Consider the following 24,846-nt stretch of genomic DNA (forward strand, 5'->3'; position numbering starts at 1 on the left):
GGTGGATCTCTGTAAGTTCAAGGCCAGCCTGGTCTACAGAGCAAGCTCCAGGAAAGGTGCAAAGCTACACAGAGAAGCCCTGTCTCAAAAGAAAGGAAAAAAAATTCAGAAAAGACACTCACTAAAGATGTGTAAAGTATCTAAGATTGAAAGACATCAAAAGATATTTTTGGTTGGTAATACAAGTTACAATAGAAAGTGAATTAGGGGTTGGGGATTTAGCTTAGTGGTAGAGCACTTGCCTAGCAAGAGCAAGGCCCTGGGTTCGATCCTCAGCTCCACATACAAAAATTTAAAAAAAAAAAAAAAAAGGAAAAAAAGAAAGTGAATTAGGTACAACACTTTGGACTGATCAAAATAGTATAAATAATGGAGTATTTTCTCTGAATCTGTCAAATGTTAATGGACTGGACATTGTTAATATAATTCTTTTTTGTTTGTTTGTTTGTTTTCAAGACAGAGTTTCTCCGTAGTTTTGGAGCCTGTCCTGGACTAGCTCTGTGGACCAGGCTGGCCTCAAACTCACTAGCCTCAAACTCACAGATATCCACCTACCTCTGCCTCCCGAGTGCTGGGATTACAGGCATGCGCCACCGCCACCACCACCACCCCACTATAATTCTTGATTGTATAGATTGTATATATTTGTTGTATATATTTTTCTTATATTAGTTATAGCCTTCTTTTATTATTTTAGACAAAAATGGGGAAATGTAGTGATATATTGTGTACCCAATAAAGCTATCCTGGGGATCAGAGGACAGAGCCAGCAAGTAGAATAGACCTAGAGGCCAGACAGTGGTGTCACTCACACTTAATCCTATCACTGGGGAGACAGAGATCTGTCTGGATCTCTGTGAGTTCAAGGCCACATTGGGAACAGAGACTGACAGTGATGGTACACACCTTTAATCCCAGTACTGGAAAGAATGCATGCCTTTGATCCCAGGAAGTGACATGGCCAGACAGAGAAAGGTATATAAGGCATAAGGAAACAGGAACTCATCCTCTTGAGGCTGAGGATTTCATAGAGGTAAGAATATGGCTGGCTTATTCTGTTTCTCTGACCTTTTAGCTTTCACCCCAATATCTGGATCTTGTTTTTTTTTTATTAATAAGACCTTTTAAGATTTGTGTTACAGTAAGTGTCCAGTGTTGATAGTATACCAGAAACCAGAGGCCTTAAACCAGACCAACAACTCATTACAATGAACATTTGCTTGTAAAGCAGAGTAGACAAAAGGATATACTCCATGACACATCACAGCTCCCAGTGCCACTAAGAAAAATTAATAGGTATTGGAGAGGTGTGAAAGGTGGAGGGAATAAGTGGTTTCAGTTTTTTTCTTTGTTTTTAATTCATGCTTTTTAAACTTTCTTTTGGGGAGGCCAATACAGTGGTGAGGGTCAGACATGGAGGAACTGGGAAATGGAAGGGCTGGGGGTGCATGATGTGAAATTCCCAAAGAATTAATAAAAAAATTATGTTAAAAACAGTACACATGAGTTTGTGTATACATATACACATGCAGTTTAAATGAAATTTTCTCATCTGGGCTGACAATGCTCCCTCCTAGAGCCAAAGTCCATCTAACAAGAATTCCAACACCAGTTTTGAGGAACTCTCTTTTGAGTTGTTGGTCACAGTTGTCCAAGAAATTGCTAAAATATTACAGGTTATTACTGTTGCCCTGTTTTCCCCCATAGGTGGAAAGTTAGTCCCTGTTGCTGAAGACACCATGCACTTCATTTGCAGGGCCTAAAAGCTCCTGAGCTGGACCTGACCTGACCTGAATGTCTTTTTCCTAAGACTAGCTTTTATGGTACCAGAAGGTGCCATGCATCTTCAAAAAGAGGCAATAAATCAACAATCCTAACCAGCTTGACACATACAACCCACAACAATGACCATCACGACATGATACCCCTAAGGATGCAGTAGTGGCACACACAGGTTGGTAACCCACCGCTCTCTACTTGGACTTAAAATCTGCTGCACAAGAAGGAAATCATGCCTAGCACTGGAAACCTAGCCAACTACCCACAGCTAGCGAGGCCATGGACCTTAAAGGCGAATCCACAACCACCAATTTATTAAACCAGCATTGTCTCTAATCATAGTCCGAACTGTCCTTATACTCATAAATAAATGTAGTCTTCACCCCCTTATCAAGGAAACTCCCCTTTGCAGATGGAGACTATTAGAGAAAACCACAACCAATCAAAATGCAGAACTGTGGATCCCCAGTCCCGATGGATACATTTAAAATATGACTCCTGGACAAACATTTACAATATAACTCCTGCACCTAAGGCTCAAGGAGCATTTCTGGAGAGGGGACTGAGATTGTAAGAGCCAAAGGATGAAGGTGTTTACTGTGAGGTTGTGTCTCCTAGTAAGGTCAGAGCTACATCCATAAAGTCTCACCAACCAACGACAACAATAGATATACTAACATGGATCAGGGAAAGACCAAGAGGCCTTAATCCTACATAAAGAACTACAGACAATGAAGGAAGGCTGAGAGCAGGAGAAATAGCTTTCCCCAGGAAAGAGCACACCAATTGGTTAACCAATTCCAAATGTTCAGCCATGAAAAAAATACATGCAAGCAACATCATACAGACTGAGCAGGTTATTCTTATGTATTTAGGAATATAAATACATATATACATATATGCATGTAACAGCAATGGAAAAAGAAGTCATGAATTTGAAAGAAAGCAAGAACAGTTTAGGGAAATGTTTGGAGGGAGGAAAAGGAAGGGGGAAATGATGCAATCGTAATCTCAAAAATAAAAGAATAACCTAGGTGGCAGTAAAAAAAATAGACAAGTGATAGAGGCAGAGATATATTCAATGTGACCATATTATGAAGAGGACCAAATGAAGTGTTCCAGTGAACCTGACCCACTCCGTATTCAAGGGTAGTAACAGAGGTTTTGGTATAATAGAGGTCAAGAAGTGTGTATGTCTAATTAGTACCAGTCATGGTGTGGTCCCACACTCACTGATCTATCATTATCTCAGTTCTACTCTCTCCTGTAAAAAAAAAAATGTGTAAAAATCTCTCTTAGAAGACAAAGAGACAGACACAAACTCTCTCTCTCTCTCTCTCTCTCTCTCTCTCTCTCTCTCTCTCTCTCTCTCTCGTTCTGTCTCTTGTACTCTCAGTCCAGGAGCTATCTCTAAAGTTGGAATCAAGGTAAAACAACCTATGTTTCCCCAACTTTTGGGTAGAGATTTCTTGCTCCTCCAGCTGCCTCCTTCCCTACTCCTTTCTCTAATCTTTCAACAACCATCCTTTCCACAGGGCTCTCTAAATCTCAAGTGAGGCCTCTGTAAGCACCCTCCATCCTCGGCTCATGAACTGACTTGCAGAAAAGTAATGTGTTTGAAGAAAAAATGCAAGGGGTGCCCTCGGAGGCCTAGGTCTCAGGTCCAGACTTTTTAAGAAAGTGAGAGGGACAGTATTGTAGAGAAGGCTCTGTGCAGCCTGGGATTTCCCATGTTACCTCAAAGTAACAGTAACCCACAGTGTCCTGTCAAAGCCCACACACTCCTAATCCCTACCCCCAAGGTAGATTTTTATTTTTCAGACGGACAAGATTGGCCTTGGACATTTTTCTTTTAGAAAAAGATTTAAAATTTTTCATTATGTGTATGTATGCATGAATGCAGCTGCCTACAGAGGTCAGAGGTGGGTTCTGGATCCTCTGGAGCTGAGTTACAGTTACAAACTACATGATGTGGGTACTTGGGAACCAAACTCAGGTTCTATGGGCGAGCAGCAAGAGAACAGCTTTAACTGTTGAGCCATCTCTCCAACCCCCCGCCCCCTCTACACACACCTTCTTTTGAGCCATGTGTATTTATAACTCAGTCTGTAGCCCAGGTTGGCCTCAAACTAACTGTGATTCTCTTGTGTCAGCTCCCTGGTGCTGGGATTACATGCATGAACCCTCATGCCCTGCTTCCAAAGACAAACATTTTACAGAGAAAAGCTTCTCATTTTCTTTGGGTATGGTCTTTGGGTATGGTCTAATTTGTTCCACTAATTTGTCTCCTGGTCTTTCAATAGAGCCATGAGCTGAACTAACCTAAGATTCGCTGCTGTTTTGAGACAGGCTCTCACTATGTAGCCTTAGCTGGCCTGGAGCTCATTCTGTAGACCAGGCTGGCCATGAACCAGAGAACTTCACCTGCCTCGGCCTCCAAAGTGCAGGGATGGAAAGCATGCACCACCACTCTTGGCCCTAACCTTAGATGTTGGCAACTGTTTTCTTAGATTTCAGAGGCTCTGCTTCTACGTATGTTTGAGTACTTCTTTAGTGCATAGATTGGTTAAAGAGATGGGATAATAGTTTGCACAATTATATTTATCCCAAGAATCAGAGAATTACCCCTCCCCTTATTTTCCTCTGTACTTTCCAAAGGTTAATAATAGACCTAGATAATCCATGTTGCTGGACCCACTTCCATCTGCTCACTACTCAAATCCAGTACTTTGGAGACAGTATTTTGTTGAAAAGAAATACTCATCAAAGGTCAGTCCTGATAAGTGGGGGGTGGGGAGCAATTCTCCTCACAGCTTCATGTTTAGGGATAACCAGACACAGAAGACATTCAGTGGGAAGTAAAAGGAGGCACCTGGCAATGGGTAGGAAGCCTCCATGCTGAGTGCTGTTCATTTTTTGCTGTGGTTATGTTTCTTCCTTTGTCTTCATGTTACCTGAACTATATGACCTTCTGTTTTCTTTTAATTTATTTAATTTTATTTTAATATACACTGGTGTGAGTGTCATATCCCCTGGAACAGGAGTTACAGACAATTGTAAGCTGCCATGTGGGTGCTGGGAATTGAACCTGGGTCCTCTGGAAAGCAGTGATCTTAACCGCTGAGTCATCTCCCCAGCCCCGGCCTCTTGTTTTCTTTAGAAAATTTCGTTTTCTTCAAGTTAACCCTCACAGCAATTTACATGCTTTGTGTTAGGGTACAAGACTAAGGAATAAGGAAGGTGTCACACATTCTTATGCCATCTCAAAGTCACCAGATGTTCTGGGTTCTGTAAATTTCAATTTGTTTGTTCTGTTTGAGACAGGACCACACCACGTAACCTTGGCTTGGCTGGAGCTCCCTAAACAGACGAAGCTGACCCCGTACTCAGATCAGCCTGCTTCTGCCTCCCAAGTGCGGGGATTAAAGCTTGACTCTTCACCCTTGTTGAGTTGCGGGGGTAAGGCTTCGGGCAGCCTTTTAGGGAGGGCAGACTGACTGATTCTCCTGCATTTTCTGCACAACAGGATCTTATTTAACTCCTCACACGAGATGTCGCAGCTTCTCTCTGCAGTGGAGAGAAAAGCCGGCGAAGAGGTATTTTCCCTGCATCGACGGAAGTAGATCCGGAACCACTTCCTCCAGTGAGAGCCAATGAGCTCTTTCTTATGGCAGCCAATTTAGTCCCGGAGTCCTCCCGACGGGAAGAACATTTTGATTGGTGGCTCAGCCGAGTGCGCAGAGGCTCACGGGAGTCAAGTCCCGCCGCTTCGCCGTGACTGCCCAGAAGACCTGTCAGTCAGCCGAGCCGCCCCTCTGGTCACGCCTCTTCCGCCGCCAGGCAGCGAGGCCGTGGGGGCCGGGCATCTCCGCTCGGCCCAGGCGCTTGTGCGGCTGAGAGGCGCGGGGCCGCGCGGGGCGGGCCTGGGAGGGGAGCGGCCGCGGGGGCGGGGCCGGGGCGGGGCCGGAGGAGGAGGCGGAAGCGGCGAGCGAGCTGGAGCTGGAGTCGCCTCGAAGCTGCGTCCGGGCCGGCGGAGCGGCGGCGGCGGGGTTGGCCGGGGCGAAGGGGCGCTGGAGCCTGGGCGGGCGGGCAGAGGGCCGGGGGGGCGCGGCCCGGGTGTGGGTGACGGGCGTGCCGGGAGGATGCGAGCCGGGGCTGTGGAGCGGGGCGGGCGGCGGCCCCGGGAGCGGCGCCGGGGGCGGGCGGCCGCATGAGGCGCTGGGCCGGCGGCCGCGGGAGGGCGGCGCGGCCCGCGGCCCGGTCGCTCCCGCTGCAGCTGCTGGCCGGCGCGCTGTGCCCTGACAGCTGGGCCTCGGCCGCTCTCGTCTCGGCCGCGTCTCGGGCCGCCGCTGGTGACCACTCGCCGCGCTGCCGGAGGCTTCACCCGCGCCCTCCCTCAGGACGCGCCCGCGAAGCTCGGGCGCCTTCGCCCCGGACCCGGAGGCCGCGCTGCGCGGGGCGGCGGCGAGGCTGGAAGATGGCCTGGGTGCTCAAGATGGACGAGGTGATCGAGTCCGGGCTGGTGCACGACTTCGACTCCAGCCTGTCCGGCATCGGGCAGGAGCTGGGCGCCGGCGCCTACAGCATGAGGTAAGTAAGGGGCGCCCGGTGGGGCCTGGGCCACGGGGTCGGGGTCCTGCCGCGTGGCTCCGTGGCCTCGGAGCCCGACGGGGGCGCCTGGAGGTGGACCCCGCCGCTTCAGCCCAGGGAAGGTGCACTAGCTGTTGAGATTGGGTCAGAGGGGCTAGGGAGACTTCCTTTCCAACGGATTTCCGAGTCTTTTTTAGCTGCGATAGGCTGTACAGAAGGCACCGCTTGTAGTGGGAAAACACGGTAGCCTTTCCTACCGTGCCTTTCAGGGTGGCCTTTGCATTTCAGCCACTAGACATTATATTAGTAAGTTACGTTGTGAATGAAAGTAGCCCCGAGGGTCGGCGAGCGTGGGGACCTGCCGTGTAGTCTCCTGATTGTGTGAAAGTGGAGCTGGGCCCTTGACTCGGTTTCTTCGGCCTCTAAGTGACACCCCTCAGGCTGTTTCCTCTTGCAGAGGGCTTTAAGATGGTGCCACAAACAATAGTTTAGTCCCCGCTGTCTGCACCAGCAGCTGTTCCACTTTGAGTAATTGGGAGAGGTTGAAACCGATAGGAGCCAAGTATGTCTTTGCCTGATCCTGAAAGAGTTGACTTCTTTGTGGCCCCGGAAGCTCTTTGTTTTGATATTGGAATATGACTTGTGTAGGTTATGGTTCATCCAGTGAAGTAAAAAACGGAGTGGTCTTTGAAACTGATGTGAATTAAGTATAATATTCTGTTTTCAGAAAATTCCTGGTGTGTGCAGTGCAGCGCAGTGCAGCTTCTAGAAGCTCTCTTAGTCTCCCTGTCGCCCAGGGGAGGACAGGAACGTTAATACCCCATGAGAAATGACCTGGGTCGGAACTGGTCTGGAGAAACTCATCCCTGAAGCAACTTGGCTTGGCTCTGCCCCACACAATACTCTCAGAACAGTGGGGAGGTTTCTTGGCCCATGGGAAGGAGCGATGGAGAGCATGCTAAGCTGAGAATTAAGTCACTCGCATCTAACCCTGGTTTGGTCTCTGCTCGACTCCCTAAACTTGGCACCTCCTTTCTCTCCAGTTGTGTAACTTGAGGGCTTTCAATGGGGTGGATTGTTTTCTAGAACAGCTGTCTTGGTTGTTGAGGAAACTGAGCTACTGAAAGTCTCGGATCACCTAGAGAGGTATACTGAAGAGGAGGCTTTCCTGTGGACCCCTCCTCCAGTGAGTGTGCCCTTGGCCACTGGAGAGCACATGTGTCTCCTCGTTTTTTCAGTGGGACGGGGCTGCAGAAAAGCTTGCTTATTGGCGGTTTCTAGAGCTTGACTTCTTTCTAGGGTCTTCTGTGAACTGTGCTAGTTTGTTTGTTTGTTTTTTAACTTTTGGTGATTTTGCCAACTGGCTAACTTGTGTTTTTTGTTATTTCTCTGAAGAGGAAGTCAATTCTTAGGATATTCTTCCCTTGATATTATTCTTGAAGTTGGTACATCTTTGTGTTCTCATTAGTGACACTACACTGGGAAAACTGTTCCCTTTAGTGGAATGGCGGTGTCATTTAGTCTAAAATTCCCAATGTATCTGAGAGTCAATAGCAGTTTGTGAGGGGCCTTGTTTATTTTTCATATTCAACTGGGTTCTGAGAAATCAAGAGGAGTTTGCCTCTTATGCCTTCAAGACCCTTGATTTAAAATCTTCATGTATGCCGGGACTTGGGAGGCAGAGGCAGGCAGATCTCTGTGAGTTTGAGGCCAGCCTCATCTACAGAGTGAGATCCAGGACAGGAGCAAAGCTACACAGAGAAACCCTGTCTCAAAAAACAAAAACAAAAACAAAACAATCTTCATGTAAGACATTGTGAAAGTGAGCTGACAGGAGAAAGTCGGAGAGGCATTAATCTTCCATAGGCCTCCCTCCCTTGGTTTGCTGTATCGTTCCCCATTTATCTTGAGCAGCCTGCTTGTTCTGCATAGGAATCTGATAGAAAGCAAGCCTTTCCTTTTTGTCATTTGTTCTCACCTATTAAGCTCAAAAAGTAAGCCTGAGGTGGTGGCTCACATCTGTAACTTCAGCACTTGGGAGGCTGCGGCAGGAAGATCATCTGAGTTTGAGTCCAGCCTGGGTACCTATTTCCTCTCTCCCTCCCCCCCCCCTCTCTCTCTCGGCGCGCGCGCACACGCACAGCACTTAAGAAGTATACTTGAACTTACTGGAAAAATCTTGATAAAATTTGGTTTGGTGGGCTGCAGAGATGACTCAGCAGGCAAAGGCATTTGCCGCCAAGCTGGCAGACATGCGATCTAGCCCTAGAACACACATGATAGAAGGAGAAAACTGACTTTTGTAAGTTATCCTTTGTCACATACATGTTGATGGCACCCTTGTGCTCTTTTCTTTTTAACTGAGTGTAAGCCATTTTCCATTTTTCTTCACACTGTATTTGTGGGAGTCCTAAAATAAAATTCATTCTGTCTCTTAACTTTATGGCTCTGGGAATTGAACCAAAGACCTTGAGTTTTGTAACTGAAAGTTTTCCTGTGTACCACCTGGTCTGCAGCCCAAGTAAAGTCCACTCAGACCCATGTAAACACACAGAGGCTTATATTAATTATTATAACTGCTCGGTCATTAGCTCAGGCTAACTACTGACTAGCTCTTACACTTAATACTCAGCCCATTTCTGTTAATCTATATGTTGTCCATGGCTTTACCTTGTGTCATTACATGCTGCTCCCTGTACAGCGGGAGTCTTCTGACTCAGCCTTCCAGCCTTCCCAGAGTTCTCCTTTTTTGTTTGTCCTGCCTATACTTCCTGCCTAGCTACTGGCCAGTGTTTTATTTATCAGCCAATCAGAGCAGCACATATTCGCAGTGTATAGAAAGACATTAACCCATTAGCGTTTACTAGGGAAGGTCTTTTTTTTTCTTCTTTTTTTCTTTTCTTTTTGAGACAAGGTCTCACTGTGCAGTCCAAGTTGTCCAGGAGCTCACCATGTAGCCTAGGTTTGCCTTGGATAGATTCCTAAGTGCTGGGATCATAGGAATAAACCACCATAACCAGTTTAGGCAAAGTATTAGAACTTTTTGTTTCTCTTCTCCATCCATTCATTCATTCATTCTGAGAAAGAATCTTATTTAGCCCAGGCTGGCCTTGAACTCACCGAGTAGCTGAGAATTTTGAACTTCTGGTCATCCTGCCTCCACTTCCAGAGTGCTTGATTATAGGTGTGAACCACATCCTGGTCTGTATGGTGCTAGGATTGTACCCAGGTCTTTTTGCATGGTACTAGCCAAGCACGCTACCAATTGAGCTGTATCTACTGCCCTTTCTACCTTTTTTAGACTTTTTTTTAAAAGACTGTTTTGGAGCTTACAGTGTAGCCCAGACTGGTCTCAAACTTGATCAGCTTCTGCATTCCCAGTACTGCAATATTATTCTTTATTCTTTTTTCATTTTTGGTTTTTTTGAGACAAGATTTCTCTGTGTAGCCCTGGTTGTTCTGGAACTCACTGTCTAGACCAGGCTGCCCTCAAACTCCCAGAGATCAGCCTACCTCCGGGATTAAAGGCATATGCTACCATGCCTGGCTGCAATTTCATTCTTAAAACCTATTTTAGGGGGTAGTTTCTACAGCTCCCCTCACCCCCAGACAGGGTTTTTCTGTGTAGCTTTGATGCCTGCCCTGGATGTCGCTCTGTAGCCCAGGCTGGCCTTGAACTCACAGAGATCTGCCTGGCTCTGCCTCCTGAGTGCTGGGATGATCAAAGGTGTGCGCCACCACCACCCAGCATTTCCATAGCTTTTGTGGACAGTAACTTGAAAAAAACTGGAGAATTGTGGTGTTTTTGTTTTTTTTTCCTCAGATCTGTGGCCTTATATGTGTTTTATTAAATAATGTAGGCTGATGGTATTAGGGACATATTTAGGCAAATTTCTGGTATTCCTTTGCTTCTCTTTTTCTGAGGGAGGGGTCTGGTTCTCATTTTGCAGGTATGTGTTCTGCAGCCAGACTTGTAAGCTAGCTGTGCAGATTCCCTTTAAAGTGAGCCAAGCCATATATAAATCTTAATTTTTTTTTATTACAATATCAGTTCCAGGATGGGAGTGGAGCTGACTGAATTGGTAGAATGCTTGCCTAGCATGCATGAAGCCCTGGGTTCAGTCCCCAGCACTGCCTAAAACCGGGTATAGTGTTACATACATCACTTAGGAATATTGTAGGTAGAAACATCAGAAATTCAAGGCTGTTCTGGGCTACATAGCAAGTTCTAGACTATCTTGAGATACATGATGAGACAAAAGAAAGAAGAAAGAAAGAAAGAGAGAGAGAGAGACAGAAAACCCTTATTAATTTATAGCCACAAACCACTTTGTATTATTATTATTATTATTTTACTAAAAGCTATTTTGCAAAATGGAAAAGTTAGCCATAAGAATGAAATTTCTTATTTTCTATTTTGTAAAACTTAGCTTTTCCCCTTGAATTTGCTTATCTGATACTTTTTTGTTTGTTTGGTTGGTTTTTGTTGTTGTTGTTGTTTGGATTGATTGGTTGGTTTTTCAAGACAGGGTTTCTCTATATAACAGCTCTGGCTGATTGGGAACTCATTTTGTAGACCAGGCTGGCCTCAAACTAACAGAGATCCATTTGTCTCTGCCTCCCCCCAGTGCTGGGATCAAAGTCTTGTGGCACCACAACCCAGCTTGCTTATCTAATACAAATGAAGAAAATTAGCCTCACAAAGAGAAGTACTTAATTTAGTTTATGTACATAGCTTTTTCAGATTGTTGTGGATATTATTCTTTGAACATATCAACATTTGACAAGTGGTAGATTACTTTTTAAAAAACTTACTAGCTTGGAGAGATGGTTCAGTGATTAAGAGCACTCACTAGCTGTTCTTCCAGAGGACTCAGGTTCACCTCTAACCATCTATATGACAACTCCAGTCTCCGGATCCACAGCCCTCTCCTGGCCTCTACCAGCGCCAGACTTGCATGTGGGTCACAAGCATATGCAGATAAAACATCCATACACATAAAATAAGTTACATTTTAGAACTTTATTTATTGTGTGTGTGGGGTGGGGGAGAACCACAGTTCTAGGGTGGAAATGGATGACAGCTTGCTTTGGTCAGTTGTCTCCTTTTACTGTATAGATGTATAGACGCTGCAGATTAAACTCAGGTTGCCAGGATTGGCAGCAAATGCTTTTCCCCACTGAATTGTCTAGTGATAGTCTCCTAAAACTCAGCTGGTGTGTAGAATCCAAAACCATAACATTTCAGTACTTTTCTGGTTTTGCTTTTTTGGTTTCTTGTTTTGAGGCAGTCTATTTATGTAGCCCTTTTGGCTGGAACTCTTTATCCTCAGGCCTCAGAGTGCTAGGTTATAGGAGTTTGCTGCTATAGCCAGTTACATTTTGACACTTTTAAGTTACACAGTATCAAGAAGTTGTATTCTTTAATATAGACGGCTCTCCAGCACATGGTGGAGGCTCAGACTTTATTACTGCAACATACTGTCAACTTTTTTTGCCTTGAATGATGGGCTTGCTTTGTTAAATTTTAAATCACATTTATTTATTGTGTTTGTGCATACCCCAGGGTGTGCTTGATGTAAAGGTCAGAAAACAGCTTTTGGGAGTGGGTGCTCTCCTTCCACCAGGTGTGTCAGGACTAGAACTCAGGTTGTTAGGCCTGTCAGCAAGCCCCTTTACCTGCTGAGTCCTCTTGCCAGTCTTCATGGTGTTAATGTGGAGACCATTTCTGTTCTGCATCTAGATCTGAGTCACCATACCTTTTCAGGTTAAAATGATGTCTGTTCTTGTCTCACACACTTGTAAGATCTGTCCCTCAACTTCACCACTTATTAGGGCCCTAGAGAAGCCTGTAGAGTGTTCTACAGCTAAGTAACGAGTGACGGCTAAGGTTTGCAGGTTCAGACTAGGATTGACTCTGGTCCTTTCTGTCACCTTTTTTTTCCCCGAGACAGGGTTTCTCTGTGTAGCTTTGCACCTGTCCTGGAACTCACTCTGTAGACCAGGCTGGCCTCGAACTCACAGAGATCCACCTGGCTCTGCCTCCTGAGTGCTGGGATCAAAGGCGTGCACCACCACTGCCGGCTCCGTCACCTTCTTAAACATCCTGCTGATAGTAATTGAACAGTCTCTACATAGAAGAGTAGGATTTCAACAGGAGGAAAGTGGACTGAGAATCCTGCGCTTTTCGTTGTTTTGTGTTGTTTTTTGAGTGAGGTTTCCTTATATAGGCCATGCCGTAGCCCATGCTGGCCTCAAATTCACTATGTAGCTCAGGCTGGCCTAAAACTTGTGCAGTTCTTGTGTAGAGGCACATGACTTGGTTAGGACTTCTGCTGCTGTTGTTGTGCTCCCCCACCTTGCTTGTTGTCATTCTGGTCATTTTATTCATTCTAGGAATGTGGAAGAGCTCAGGTTTTCTGCACAGCTAGATTGTGTCTTTAAATGGTGACTGTACTTCTTATATTTCTTTCTGTCTCCCTCTTTGTGAGATGTCTAGGGTTTCAATGAAATCTTGGCTAGAGATACCAAAAGCAGGAATCCTTAGTTATCTTACTGACTTTATAGAGAATTCTATATTCTAAATTTTAATTTTAAACTCTAAAGTCTCCTAAATTGTTTGTCTCCATCCTGAGACAAGATTGGTTTATTTAGCTTTCTATTCTCTTAAAAAATATTTTAAAGGTTTTATTTTATTTTATATGTGTGTGAATGTTTGCCTGCATGTATGTATGTATGTGCACCGTGTTTGTGCCTCGTGCCCAAGGGGGCCAGAAGAAGGTATTATCAGATTTCCTGCAACTGAGGTTACAGATGGTGTATGCCATCATGTGGATGCTGGGAATGAAACCCAGGTTCTCTTTAAGAGCAACAAGTTCTTGACCATAAGCCATCTCTTTAGCCCTCTTCTTATTTCATTTTATGAAAAAGTGTGTGTGTGTGTGTGTGTGTGTGTGTGTGTGAGAGAGAGAGAGGGGGGGGGGGGACAGAGAGAGAGACAGAGAGAGACAGAATATGTGTTGTGTGTACTTGGCACATCACACATGTGGAGGTTAAAGGCTAACTTGTAGAATTCCATTCTTTTTCATTCTACCTTGTGGGTCCCGGCTTGCCAACAAGTGCTTCTACCAGATGAGCAGTTTCACTGCCCTTTGTTCATTTTTCTTAGAGCTATAGCTCATGTGGAATTAACTATTCAAAGGTTGAAGCCAGGCATGATGGCACACACCTGAAATCCTAGTACTTAGAAGTGGAGGCAGGAGGATTGGTTGTTCAGGACCATTCTTAGAGCTACTGAGTGAATTCCAGGCTATCCTGAGTTACATGAAACCATCTCTCAAGACAGGAAAAAATGGGGGTTGGAGAGATGACTTAGTTGTTAAGAGCAGTGGCTGCTCATTCCAGAGGACCTAGGTCAATTCCCAGCACCCACATGGCAGTCTACAACTGTCTGTAATTCCAGTTTCCAGGGATCCAACACCCTTACACAGACATCCATGCAGGCAAACACTAATGCCCGTAAAATAAAAGACCAATTATTTTTTAAAAAGACAAAAATGTTTCGTAAAATTCACCCAGAATGAATTCTAGATTTGAGGTTTTAGCTCTTTTTCAGTGAAAATTTTGCAAGAATGTCTGTACGTGTACTTTTTCAGGCACATGGAATACTGAGAGTACCCTAGTTGTGCTTGGCTCACAGTTCTAGTTGAGTCTTAGCTCCAAGCTGCTCAGTAGTTAGTGACCTTTTGCCCTTGCTCCTGCCCTCCCTACCCCCACACTTTCCTAGATGGCTTCCCAGCCTCAGGATGCTTCTTCTGTGTCCAGCTGCAGCACTCTTGCTGCTACTAGAAACTAGGTGGTGATCTGCAGGCTTGGCCAGGTGGGGTACGCGCCTTTAAGGGCAGCACTCAGAAGCTAAGGCAGGCGGATCTCTGAGGCCAGCCTGATCTACAGAGTGAGTTCCAGGACAGCCAGGACTACATAGTGAGACCCTGTCTCGATGTCCCCTCCCCCAACAACGACGAGGACAACCCACTGCAGTCTTTCTCCCCTGCTCCCCTCTATTTCCACTCCCCTGCTGTCTTCTGGATACCTCCTTTCTCCCATTCCATTTCCTGGACTTGCCAGTCACAGTCGGAGCTGCCATTCAGCCCGAGGTCTTCATTTGGCTCATCTTAATTTTCTGTTCTGGAATTCTATGTGTTTGCTCACCTTGAAAGTCTCTTGTTCCTTGCAGGTCTATCTAGACTTCTTCAAACTAGGTAAGCATGATTTCAGAATTTGGGTCTGATAATTCTAGTGTCTGAAGTCTGAATCATTTCTGTATCCGATTAGGAAAATGGAAGCCATTGAGTTTGTAGCAGGGAGCTTAGTGAAACCTTCCACAGTAGAGGGCTGGGGAAGGACTGTGGTGCCCTTGGCTCCTGCTGGCTCAGCATCTAGCTGTGTTACCTGCCTTGCCTTTCCCTGCCCCACTCTAAAATCTCCCACGGTGCTTCACTACGCATGCAAACTAACAAGATTCCGGTTAGTAGGAAGTCTCCTATGAGGGTTGTGAGGCCTCTGTTCTCTGCAGCAGAGACCCGAAAAGTGCTGGGTACTGCAGACAGGAGTCTGAGACTGGCTGTTAAGCCATCTGTCGTTTTTTTGCTTTGGGTTCTTATTCCTAGAGTCTTGTTTGTCCTTTTATACTTGGTATTTTTGAATCTTGGCATTGTGGAATTACATGGAACAGTGATGCCTGTGTCTTTCATTAGCTTGTCAAACTCTGAGAGGCCTTCCTGCCTGGCTAGAGCCACCTTGAATCCACATTTAGCAGTTTCTTGGATCATCTGGAGAAATCAATGTGACTGGCATCCTTGTAGAAGCTTGCTCTACTTCTCCATGCTCTTAGACTCTTTCCTGTCCAGTTCATTTGAGGAGGGGCTCATTCTAGACCCATAATGTAGCCAAAATAATAACGTAGCTCTCTGATTCTATCTTCAAACTGGAAAGGCAGCCTTTGGTAAAGCTTTTTTTTTTTGAGCTGAGGATCAAACCCAGGGCCTTGTGCTTGCTAGGCAAGCACTTTACCACTGAGCTAAATCCTCAACCCCTGGTAAAAGCTATTTTGCATTCCAGGTTTGCTCAGAGTTTCTGAACTTTGCTTGTATTTTAGCCTCTTTTTGTACAAGATAGTTAGCTCTTAAGTCCTTGTAAGAAGAATGTATGTTGAGGCTGCTTCTGTAGATGAATGACCAAGGTTCATTTCCCAAGACCTGCATTGTGGCTTGCAACCACCTACTCATATTTCGAGATGTAGAGGATCCAGCACTCTACTGAGTTCTTTGAGCTCCTTTGTCAATGTGCGGCATATGAAATTCATGCATGTACATGTATACATGCACACTAAATAAATTCTTTCTTTTTTTAAAGTTAAGAATATATGTGATTTTCTCTGTATAGCTCTAGCCGCCCTAGAACTCTCTCTGTAGACTTTGCTGGCCTCAAGCTCAGAGATCCACCTGCCTCTGCTTCCCAAGTGCTAGGATTAAAGGCATGCACCACAACCTCTGGACATATATGTGTATAATATATGTGATATTATAGAGCACTCACTGTTTTGCTGTTCTTGACTCTCAGTAGTCTTGGTCTTGGACATCTGCCTCAGGTGTCTGCTTTCTTGTTCTGAGTGGGGCAGAGTTGGCGTATAGACTATTCTGTTAGTTCAGGTCTCCATGTTAGTTTCCATCTTGGTTTTATTCTTTTGAATTTTGAAAAGTATTACATTTTATTACTATGTGTGTGAATGTATGTATACATATGTATACCACAGCACACATGAGAAAGTCAAAGGACAGCTTGTTGGGGTTGGCCCTGTCTTTTCTTTCCATGTGGGTCCTGGGTACTAAACTGGTCACCATGCTTATGTAACAAGAGCCTTTCCTGCATGAGTCATTTAGCCAGCCCTTTGCCTTTCGAATTCTTTAGAATTTCACCTTCCAAATATGTTTCATTATTTACTTGCTACTTTCTCTCTAAGAAGGCATCACATTTTAGCTTGTTTTTGAAAACTACCCCATCACTATAGTTGTGTTCAAAGCTATGAAAGCAGACACGACACTCAGTGCATGCTGGGCCCAGTCATCCTGGAAAGCATCGTGTACTGCTAGATATTTAGGAATCCTTACAGTTCTTCTTATGGTCATTTTATCAAGTTTCTTGGGGCTTTCTCTTCTTCTCTTGTCTGTCTGTCTGTCTGCCTTCCTCCCTTCCCTTCCCTTTTTCCTTTCCTTTTCCTTTCTTTTCCTTTTCTTTCCTTTTTTTCTTGAGATAAGGTCTTATACAGCTCAGGCCAAACTCGAATTCACTATATAGCCAAGTCTGGCTTTGAATTTCTGATGCCTCTAGTACTAGAGTTCTAGGTGTTTACCACCACACCCAGCATATTTCTTTGTTTTGTGAGGTACAGTCTCCTGTACCCCAAGCTGGTTTTCATTTCCACATGTAACTAAGGATAACTTTGAATTTCTGACCCTGTCTCTGTTGAGGTGGCAGGCATGCACACTGTGCTCAGCTTTGTTAAGGTTGTAAAGTCACAACTTTAGTGCGAACAGTATAGATGGTTCAGTTTTTCTTATTAAGAGTTTTATCTGGTTTTATGCATTTTGTGGCTATGCAAAATAATCTGTCCTGAGATGAAGAAATGGCTCAAGGGTTAAATACCCTGACTGCTCTTTCAGAGGATCCAAGTTCCATTTCTAGAACCCACATGGTGGTTCATAACTACCTGTAACTCCAGTTTCGGGGACATAATGCCCTCTTCTGGCCTCTGTGGGCACCAGACATGCACATGGTACACAGACATTCCTGCAGGCAAAACACCCATACACATAAAATACAAATAAATAAATGTAAAAAGAGTCTGTCTTTAATACTCAAAAGACTCTTCATTTGTGAGATTACAAAGACAGTGCACTGAGTGTTAGCACTTTCATATGGGTTAACATAGGAAATCCTGAATTATTAAGTGTTTTATTGATTCAGTAAATATGGCTGCTTTGATTAGATGACAGTAAAGAAACAACTTTGGGTGTGATTATGCTAGGAGGGCACAAACTTATCAGAGCTCTGTATTAGCAAGAGTAATGGGGGAGTGTTTGGAAGCCTCTTATAATACTCATATCAAGTAAGCTACTTGGACATCCTGTAGAAGGGCAGAGCCAGCAAATAGCCCTGAAAAGGTCATGTTGGGAGGTCAGTGTGGTCAGGATTTGGTAAGGATGAGATACACCGTGGGCTAGGCTTTGCATGATTTTGTTAGGACCCTGGTTGAAAGCAAGCTGATGGAGGGTTTAGAGGAATAAAATGACCTAATTTCTGACGTTTGCTGTGTTGATTGGAACTTTGTCACTCTCTTTCTTTCTTTCTTTTTTTTCAAGCTGAGGATTGAACCCAGGGCCTTGCTCTTGCTAGGCAAGCGCTCTACCACTGAGCTAAACCCCAACCCTCATTTTCTTTTTTAAATTAAAAAAAAATATATTATTTCTCTCTCTTCCTTTCCCTCCCCTACCCCATGTACGTGTGTGTGTGTGCGCGCGTGTGTGTGTGCGCGCGTGTGTGTGTGTGTGTGTGTGTGTGTGTGTGTGTGTGTGTAAGTAAAAGAGAGTCACAGAAGGAGTGTGACAGCAATCAGCCACTCTGAATGCTGGGAACCAAACCCTGGTCCTCTATAAGAACCAGAAGTACTCTTAACCACTGGGCATCTCTCCAGTCCCATCTTTTTCTTTTGGGATATATGGTCTCACTGTCCAGACCATCATCAAATTGGGTTGATCTTGCTTCAGTGTTGGGGTCACTAATATTCCGTTCTACTCTCCCCTTATCTTTTACCAGGGATTGAACCCAGGGCCTTGCACATGCTAGGCAAGTATTCTACAATTGAGCCACAACCTCCACCATTTTTTGAGACATTCTACTGACTTAATTACATTCCTAGCCTTCTTTTTTTTTTTTTTTTTAAAGCAAAATCTCATTGGCCTTTAATCCCAGCTCTTAGGAGACAGAGGCAGGAGGATCTCTGTGAGTTTGAGGCCAGCCTGGTCTACAGATTGAATTCTAGGACAGTCAAGGCTACACAGAGAAACCCTGTCTCAGAAAAAGAAGAAAAGAAAAGAAAATCTCACTGACTGTATAATCCACACTGGCCTCAAACTATTGAATCTCCCAAGAGCTGAGATTACAGTGATAAGAACTTTCTTTTTGAAGCGGAAAGTGTTCTGGAATTGGATTCTGGTGATGGTTGCATGACTCTGTCAGTATACCAAAAATAATGGTATTGTACACTGTTAAAAGATGACTATCACTACTCCGTGATGCTGTTAAACACACGCAGAGCCAGCCAGCCATGCGCACAAAGCTGACAGGTGCAGACATCCCCAGAAGACCCCTGGATGCAGGTTATTCCTGGAGAAAGTAGCCACTGTTTCTGCTGCCAGTTTGCTGTTTTGTTTTGAACTAGACGAAAGCTTTGTTTTCAGCTGTACAGGCCTCTTGGGAGAGCATTTGTTAAACACCATTTTTATTTTATTCAATGCTTCTTTGTAGCTCCATGATGCTAGTGTGACCTGTCTTTTGGCAGTAGTCTCAGTTTCTGCCTTTCAAAACAGGTAGTTAGGCATTCTGGATTTGCTTTTTCTTTTTTAAAGGTAATCTGAAGGGTTTTTTTTGTTTGTTTGTTTTGTTTTTAATTAGGGCAGGGTCTCATGGGGCCCAGATTCTACCATCTGTGCTATATCCTCAACCAGAGTTTACTGTTTTGTTTATTTTGAGAGGGTCTCACTATGTAACTTTTGCAAATCTAGGATTTGCTACCTAAACTAGGCTGGTCTTGAACTCACAGAGATTCACCTGCCTTTACCTCCTGGATGTTGGAAGTAAAGACCTGTACCACTATACCTGGCAAGTTTAATGATTTTTTTGTTTTTGTTTTTCGAGACAGGGTTTCTCTATGTAGCTTTGGAGCCTTTCCTGGAACTCACTCTGTAGCCTAGGCTGGCCTTGACCTCACAGAGATCCACCTGCCTCTGCCTCTGCCTCTGCCTCTGCCTCTGCCTCTGCCTCCCGAGTGCTGGGATTAAAGGCGTGCACCACCACTGACTGCTTGACTTAAGTTTACTGTTTTAAAAGAAAAAAATTCTAGCTAATTTTTTGTTGTTTGTGGTGGTGTTGGGGATTAAGCCTAGGGTCCTTATATGATAGGCAAATATTCTCCCCTGAGCTACATGCCCATGCCCAGCGTTAGCTATTACTTTACAGTGTTCCTAATGAGCTATCATTAGAAAAATGAGTGACTTGTAGTATCTTTTAGATAAACCAGATTAGCATTAATAGTGGTTTTATTCTACAAAACATTTATCTTAACTTTTTTTGGGATTTATTTTTGTGGGGAGTGGTTTTCAAGACAGGGTTTCTTTGTGTATGCAGCTTTGGTTGTCCTGGAACTAGCTCTGTAGACCAGGCTGGGCTCAAGGTGTGCATGTATCACCACCATCTGGCTCTTACATTTTTTTTTTTTTCAGACAGAGTTTCTCTGTGTAACAGTCCTGGCTGTCCAGGATGGCCTGGAACTCACAGAGATCCTCCTGCCTCTTCCTCCCAAGTGGTTCATCACTACCATCTAGCTTATCTTAAATTTTAAATGAAATAATTCATTGACTGTCTAGCATATGCAAAGCTTTGGGTTCCATCTTGAGCACTGGATGGATGATGATGACCCCTGAACTATGTTTACATGCTTTCAAGTACCTGAAACATGAAGAAAGATAAGTTTTAATGTTGTTTTTCAGTGATGTATTGGCATTGCCCATTTTCAAGCAAGAAGATTCCAGCCTTTCTTTGGATGGTGAGGCCAAGCACCCCCCATTTCAGTATGTGATGTGTGCTGCGACTTCACCAGCCGTGAAACTGCATGATGAGACCCTCACTTACTTGAACCAAGGTTAGTATGGTTCCTCATATAGCATGTTAAAGTGTACACAAATCTTAAAATGTTTTGGTATTGTAACTTACAGTGCTAGTAACAATTAAAAGGTAGGTTCTTACATTGTACAAGCTTAGCAAAATCTGTAGGATGTTTTCTGTGAGCCAACAGTGTTGTACATGAACAACATTTTCATGTACGTTGTGGTTCTTTGTCACTAAATGCAATCCTTTGTTTTGTTTTTGTTTTTTAAGACAATGTTTCTCTGTGTAGCCCTGGCTGTCCTAGAACTCACTCTGTAGACCAGGCTGGTCTGGAACTCAGAGATGCACCTTCCTCTTCCTCCTAAGTGCTGGGATTAAAGGCATACACTACCACTGCCTGGCCTCTAAATAGAATCTTTAACTCATTGAACAATAGGTTTTAGGATTCATATTTATGATTAGTATTACAAGATGTAGAAGGGAACTGAGCCTGGTGGCATATTCTTTTAAGCCCAGTACTTGGGAGGTAAAGGCAGGCAGATCTTGAATTTGAGTCTACTCTGGTCTATACAGTAAGACCATGATTCCAAAAAAAAAAAGAGTGGGACGATTAACTTGTAACTTCCCTTGATAGGGAGTTTAGAATCATGAGGCTCTTTATCTTAAGACAGTAATCCTATCTGTAGCATGTGTGCTCTTCTCACTTTGCTTTTAATATATAGTACTTATTTTGGGGTTCAGTTATTAGAAATTTAACTTTCGAATGATTTTATTTAGTAATTTGTTTGGGACTTGAAATTTTCAAAAGAAACAGTGTGAGGGTAAGGATATTCATTTTAATCTTATTTTATTCTGTTGGTTGACTGTGTGGTGTTAGGGATGGAACCCTGAGATTTGTTTAGGCACTGAGGGAAAATGTGGTTAATTTTTGACTATTTTAGTAAGAGCTGCTTTGTTTGTTGTTGGTGTGCTTGGGATCCAGCCCAGGGCTGTAGATGTGTAAGGCAAGTACTGTACTCTACACCAGGCTCACTAAGAGCTTTTCCTCGTTCCAAGAGAAGGTTCTGAATGCAATGGGAAGAGTCCTGACCAGTAAGCACTTGGCTTCCATACAAGGGAGTGGTTTCAGAGTTGCAGGGAGGCTGAGAGTGAGGTCCTGGTTCCTTGTAGGTTTGGGACAGGACCCAGGAACTTTGCTTTTCTTTTTCTCTCTCCTCTGCCTTCCCCATCTCTCCCCTTCCCTCCTCTCCTCTTTTTTCTTCTGAGATTAAAGTCTCTGGCTGGCCTGGAACTCACAGAGGTCTACCTGCCAAGTGCTGAGATTAAAGGTGTGTACCACTACACTGCCAGGAACTTGTATTCCTGATAAATTGAGGTGAGGCTGCTGCTGGCTTGGGAAACACAGGTGCCCCTCTCTTTTGAGACAGGGTCTCACTGTATATCCCTGACTATCCTTGGAACTCACTGTGTAGACCTGGCTGGCATTGAACTCACAGAGATCTGCTTGCCTGTGCCTTAGTTGCTGGGATTTAAACTGTGCACCACCATGACCCCCCACGGTTCACTTTTTTTTTTTTAACTTTAAATATTTGGGAAAATCAGTGGGCTTTCCCTGACTTCTGTTTGTCTGTCTTTCTGTCTTTGTATTTCTGCATTGCTGGGGATCAAACACTGACCTCGTGTATGCAGGGCAGGTGCTCCACTGCTGAGCTCCAACCCCCAGCCCTCCAGCACTACCAGTTGAAGGATAGCCTTCAGAGGAGAGTTGGCAGGTGTTCAGAGGCTAAGGCTGTGATTGCTGTTTGCTAGCAGCTCCCCTGAGGCTCACTGCTCACCTGCCTTTGGAGCTGTTCATTAGGACTGCACCATTGGATAATGGGAAGAAGAAAACAAAAGAAAGGGGAAACTAGGTAATGTAGGTAGCAGAAATTGGATCAAGAATTCTTAGCTGGGTGGGAGGGGTGGTGTTCAGAGTTTGAAAACCACAACTTTGTGTTTGGCTGGTTATCTCTATATAGCCATCTATAAGAAGAGTTAGGTCCCTGATTTTGAACTTGGAGTAACTGGTTCTCCTTTGAACAGGGTCTGACTAGGATAAATCATCCTTTGCCAAGGAGCTTAGTCTTTGGAAGGAGACCCATTCTTCCTTGCTGCATTCTGGGTTAGGTCCTTGTAGCCACTGGGACATCATCTCATCTGCAAGCAAAAAAGAGAACCTTTCTCCCAGTTCCTCTCAAACACTGCTCTGTTAATTAACCAGTATCAGCTACATAGCAAAGAGGTCTTAGGCGTTAGGAAATAATAGCACATTTATTGACTTAAAATTCTGTTAAAATATTGTACACTCTAGAAAAAAACCGTTTTTAGTTACTTTCATTTTATCCTTATTAGATTTTTTCTTGTTTAATTTTGGTCACTAAAAGTCAGGACTGTAGAAATAAGAGGCTAGACGTAGGTAACATAGGTAGCCTACAGGTAAGAACACTTGCTCCCCCCTCTTTTTTTTTTTTTTTGAGATCGGGTCTCATTTGTAATCTTGACTTGCATGAAACTTACTGTATAGATAAAACTGGCCTAAAATTCTCAGAAATCTGCCTGCCTCTGTCTCCCACATGCTAGGATTTCCAGCCTTAAAAATACTTGATGTGGGCTGGAGAGATGGCTCAGAGGTTAAGAGCACTGACTGCTCTTCCAGAGGTCCTGAGTTCAATTCCCAGCAACCACATGCTGGCTCACAACCATCTGTAACGAGATCTGGTGCCCTCTTCTGGCCTGCAGGCACACAGGCTGTATACATAATAAATAAATCTTTAAAAAAAATACTTGATACACTTACAGAGGAAGGACCTGCATTCATTTCCAGTCCCCACATGCCCTCCTACAACCATTTGTAACTCCAGTTCCAAAGAATCTATTGCATTCTTTTTGCCTCTTTGAACACTAGTCAAATGAGTAGACAGAACACTCGTACACATATGCTTAAACTTAGCCATGTGGGTGTTGTCTTTGGAGTCCATGTGAGAAAGGTCAATTTAGAGTCTGAGTACTCAAAACAAGAGGTAAATAGGGATATCAGCGTAGCAGTTGTGTTTTCTTTCCCTTTTTTTTTGTTTTTTTTGTTTTTTGGTTCGTTTGTTTGTCGAGACAGGGTTTCTCTGTGTAGCCCTGGCTGTCCTGAAACTTGCTCAGTAGACCAGGCTGGCCTTGAACTCAGATCAGTCTGCCTCTGCCTCCTGAGTGCTAGGGTTAAAGGCGTGCTCCACCACACAGAGCTAGCAGTTGTCAACCATGGCAGTTCTTGTGTTACTAAACCCTAAAAGAAGAAAAATACCAAAGTGTGGAAGGTAGATTCAGAAGGTAGGGGCTGGAGAGATGGTTCAGTGGTTATGAGCACTTAATGCTCTTGTACAGGACCTAGGTTCAGCTCGCAGAATTCACATGGTGGCTCACAACCATCTGTAACTACAGTTGCAGGGGATCTGATGGCATCTTCTGGCCTCTACAGGCACTGCATGCACATGGTGATATATATACATATAAGCAAACATATAAAAACTAAACAAATATTCTAAAAAATTCAGAAGGTAAGGTTAAGAACAGAACCATCATCTCACTGGCTGTTACAGTTTGATTTGATACACTTCATACTTTGTTAGGAGTGGAATTTGGAACTGAAATGTATGGAGCTGAACAAACTATGGAAGAGAAGAAGACAAATGGAAAGGAAAGCCTATGAAGTCCTGGTCACCTGGTCACCAGTGGGCGTTCCTGGAATGGAATATGTGGCCTTGGGGTGTGACTGGGCAAGTGCTTTATCTCTGAGCTACATTCTTGCCTTTGGGATTTGAAACAGGCTGGCCTGGAGCTCTTGCCTCTGCCTCTCAGGTGCCAGATTACAGGCACAAGGCACCAGGTCCAGTTCACAGAACCCTTTAAAGCCCACTTCTGGTTTGGGAGAATAAATTACTTTTATCCATGAGCAGCATGTTTTGATCTGTGGGGGGGAAGACACAGAACTGTTGTCAGCTGTGTGCTTCAGACCCTTCCTTAGATGGACCAGGAAACATCAACCAAAGAAAGCAGGAGCACCAGGACTCCATTCCTTCTCTTCCTTATTGTCTCAAGCTTGAGGACTTGGTGTTTCTGAGGATCATGAAGTGATCCCAGTGAGACAGTTTTTCCCTTTGTCCAGGAGAGTCCAATGAGCACTGCTTTTGTCCGCCTCTCATCAGCTGCTTTCCCTGGGTGATTCCATGAGGTGAAGCCCTCTGTCTTCTTCAGTGGTCATGTTGAAATGGCTGCACCTCACACTGTATCCTGAAAAGCCCTCCTAACATCTGCAGCCCCTTCTCTTCCTGTAGCTCCAGATTTGAAACTAACTTCATCATGGTGGATGCCCCATGGTAGCTGACCCTTTAGGTCTTGTCTTCTCTGGTCTGCTCCTTGCTGTTTTCACCACATTAAGAGGTGGCAGCTGCTCTTCCTTGATCAGAACTCTGGAGTAGTTCTCCCTCTCCCTCCCCACCCCCAGTT

General features: G+C 44.4%; 1 protein-coding gene across 4 annotated transcripts in view; it reads left to right on the forward strand.

Annotated features, from left to right (window-relative positions):
- Positions 1 to 5,749: 5,749 nt before the first annotated feature.
- The window catches only part of Ubp1 (upstream binding protein 1), a 49,367-nt gene continuing 30,270 nt past the window's right edge, over positions 5,750 to 24,846 (forward strand). For 2 of the 4 annotated variants that reach the window (XM_036192581.1, XM_036192582.1), the window contains exons 1-2: positions 5,967 to 6,369; positions 20,196 to 20,347. In XM_036192581.1, coding sequence (XP_036048474.1) covers positions 5,990 to 6,369; positions 20,196 to 20,347 — 532 coding nt within the window. In that variant the 5' untranslated portion in view covers positions 5,967 to 5,989. Of the gene's footprint in view, positions 5,829 to 5,965; positions 6,370 to 20,195; positions 20,348 to 24,846 lie in introns of those variants that run through there. The other 2 variants (XM_036192585.1, XM_036192584.1) reach the window with 2 other exon arrangements.

Source organism: Onychomys torridus, chromosome 7, assembly GCF_903995425.1.
Source record: "Onychomys torridus chromosome 7, mOncTor1.1, whole genome shotgun sequence".
In the NCBI taxonomy this organism is placed as follows: Eukaryota; Metazoa; Chordata; class Mammalia; order Rodentia; family Cricetidae; genus Onychomys; species Onychomys torridus.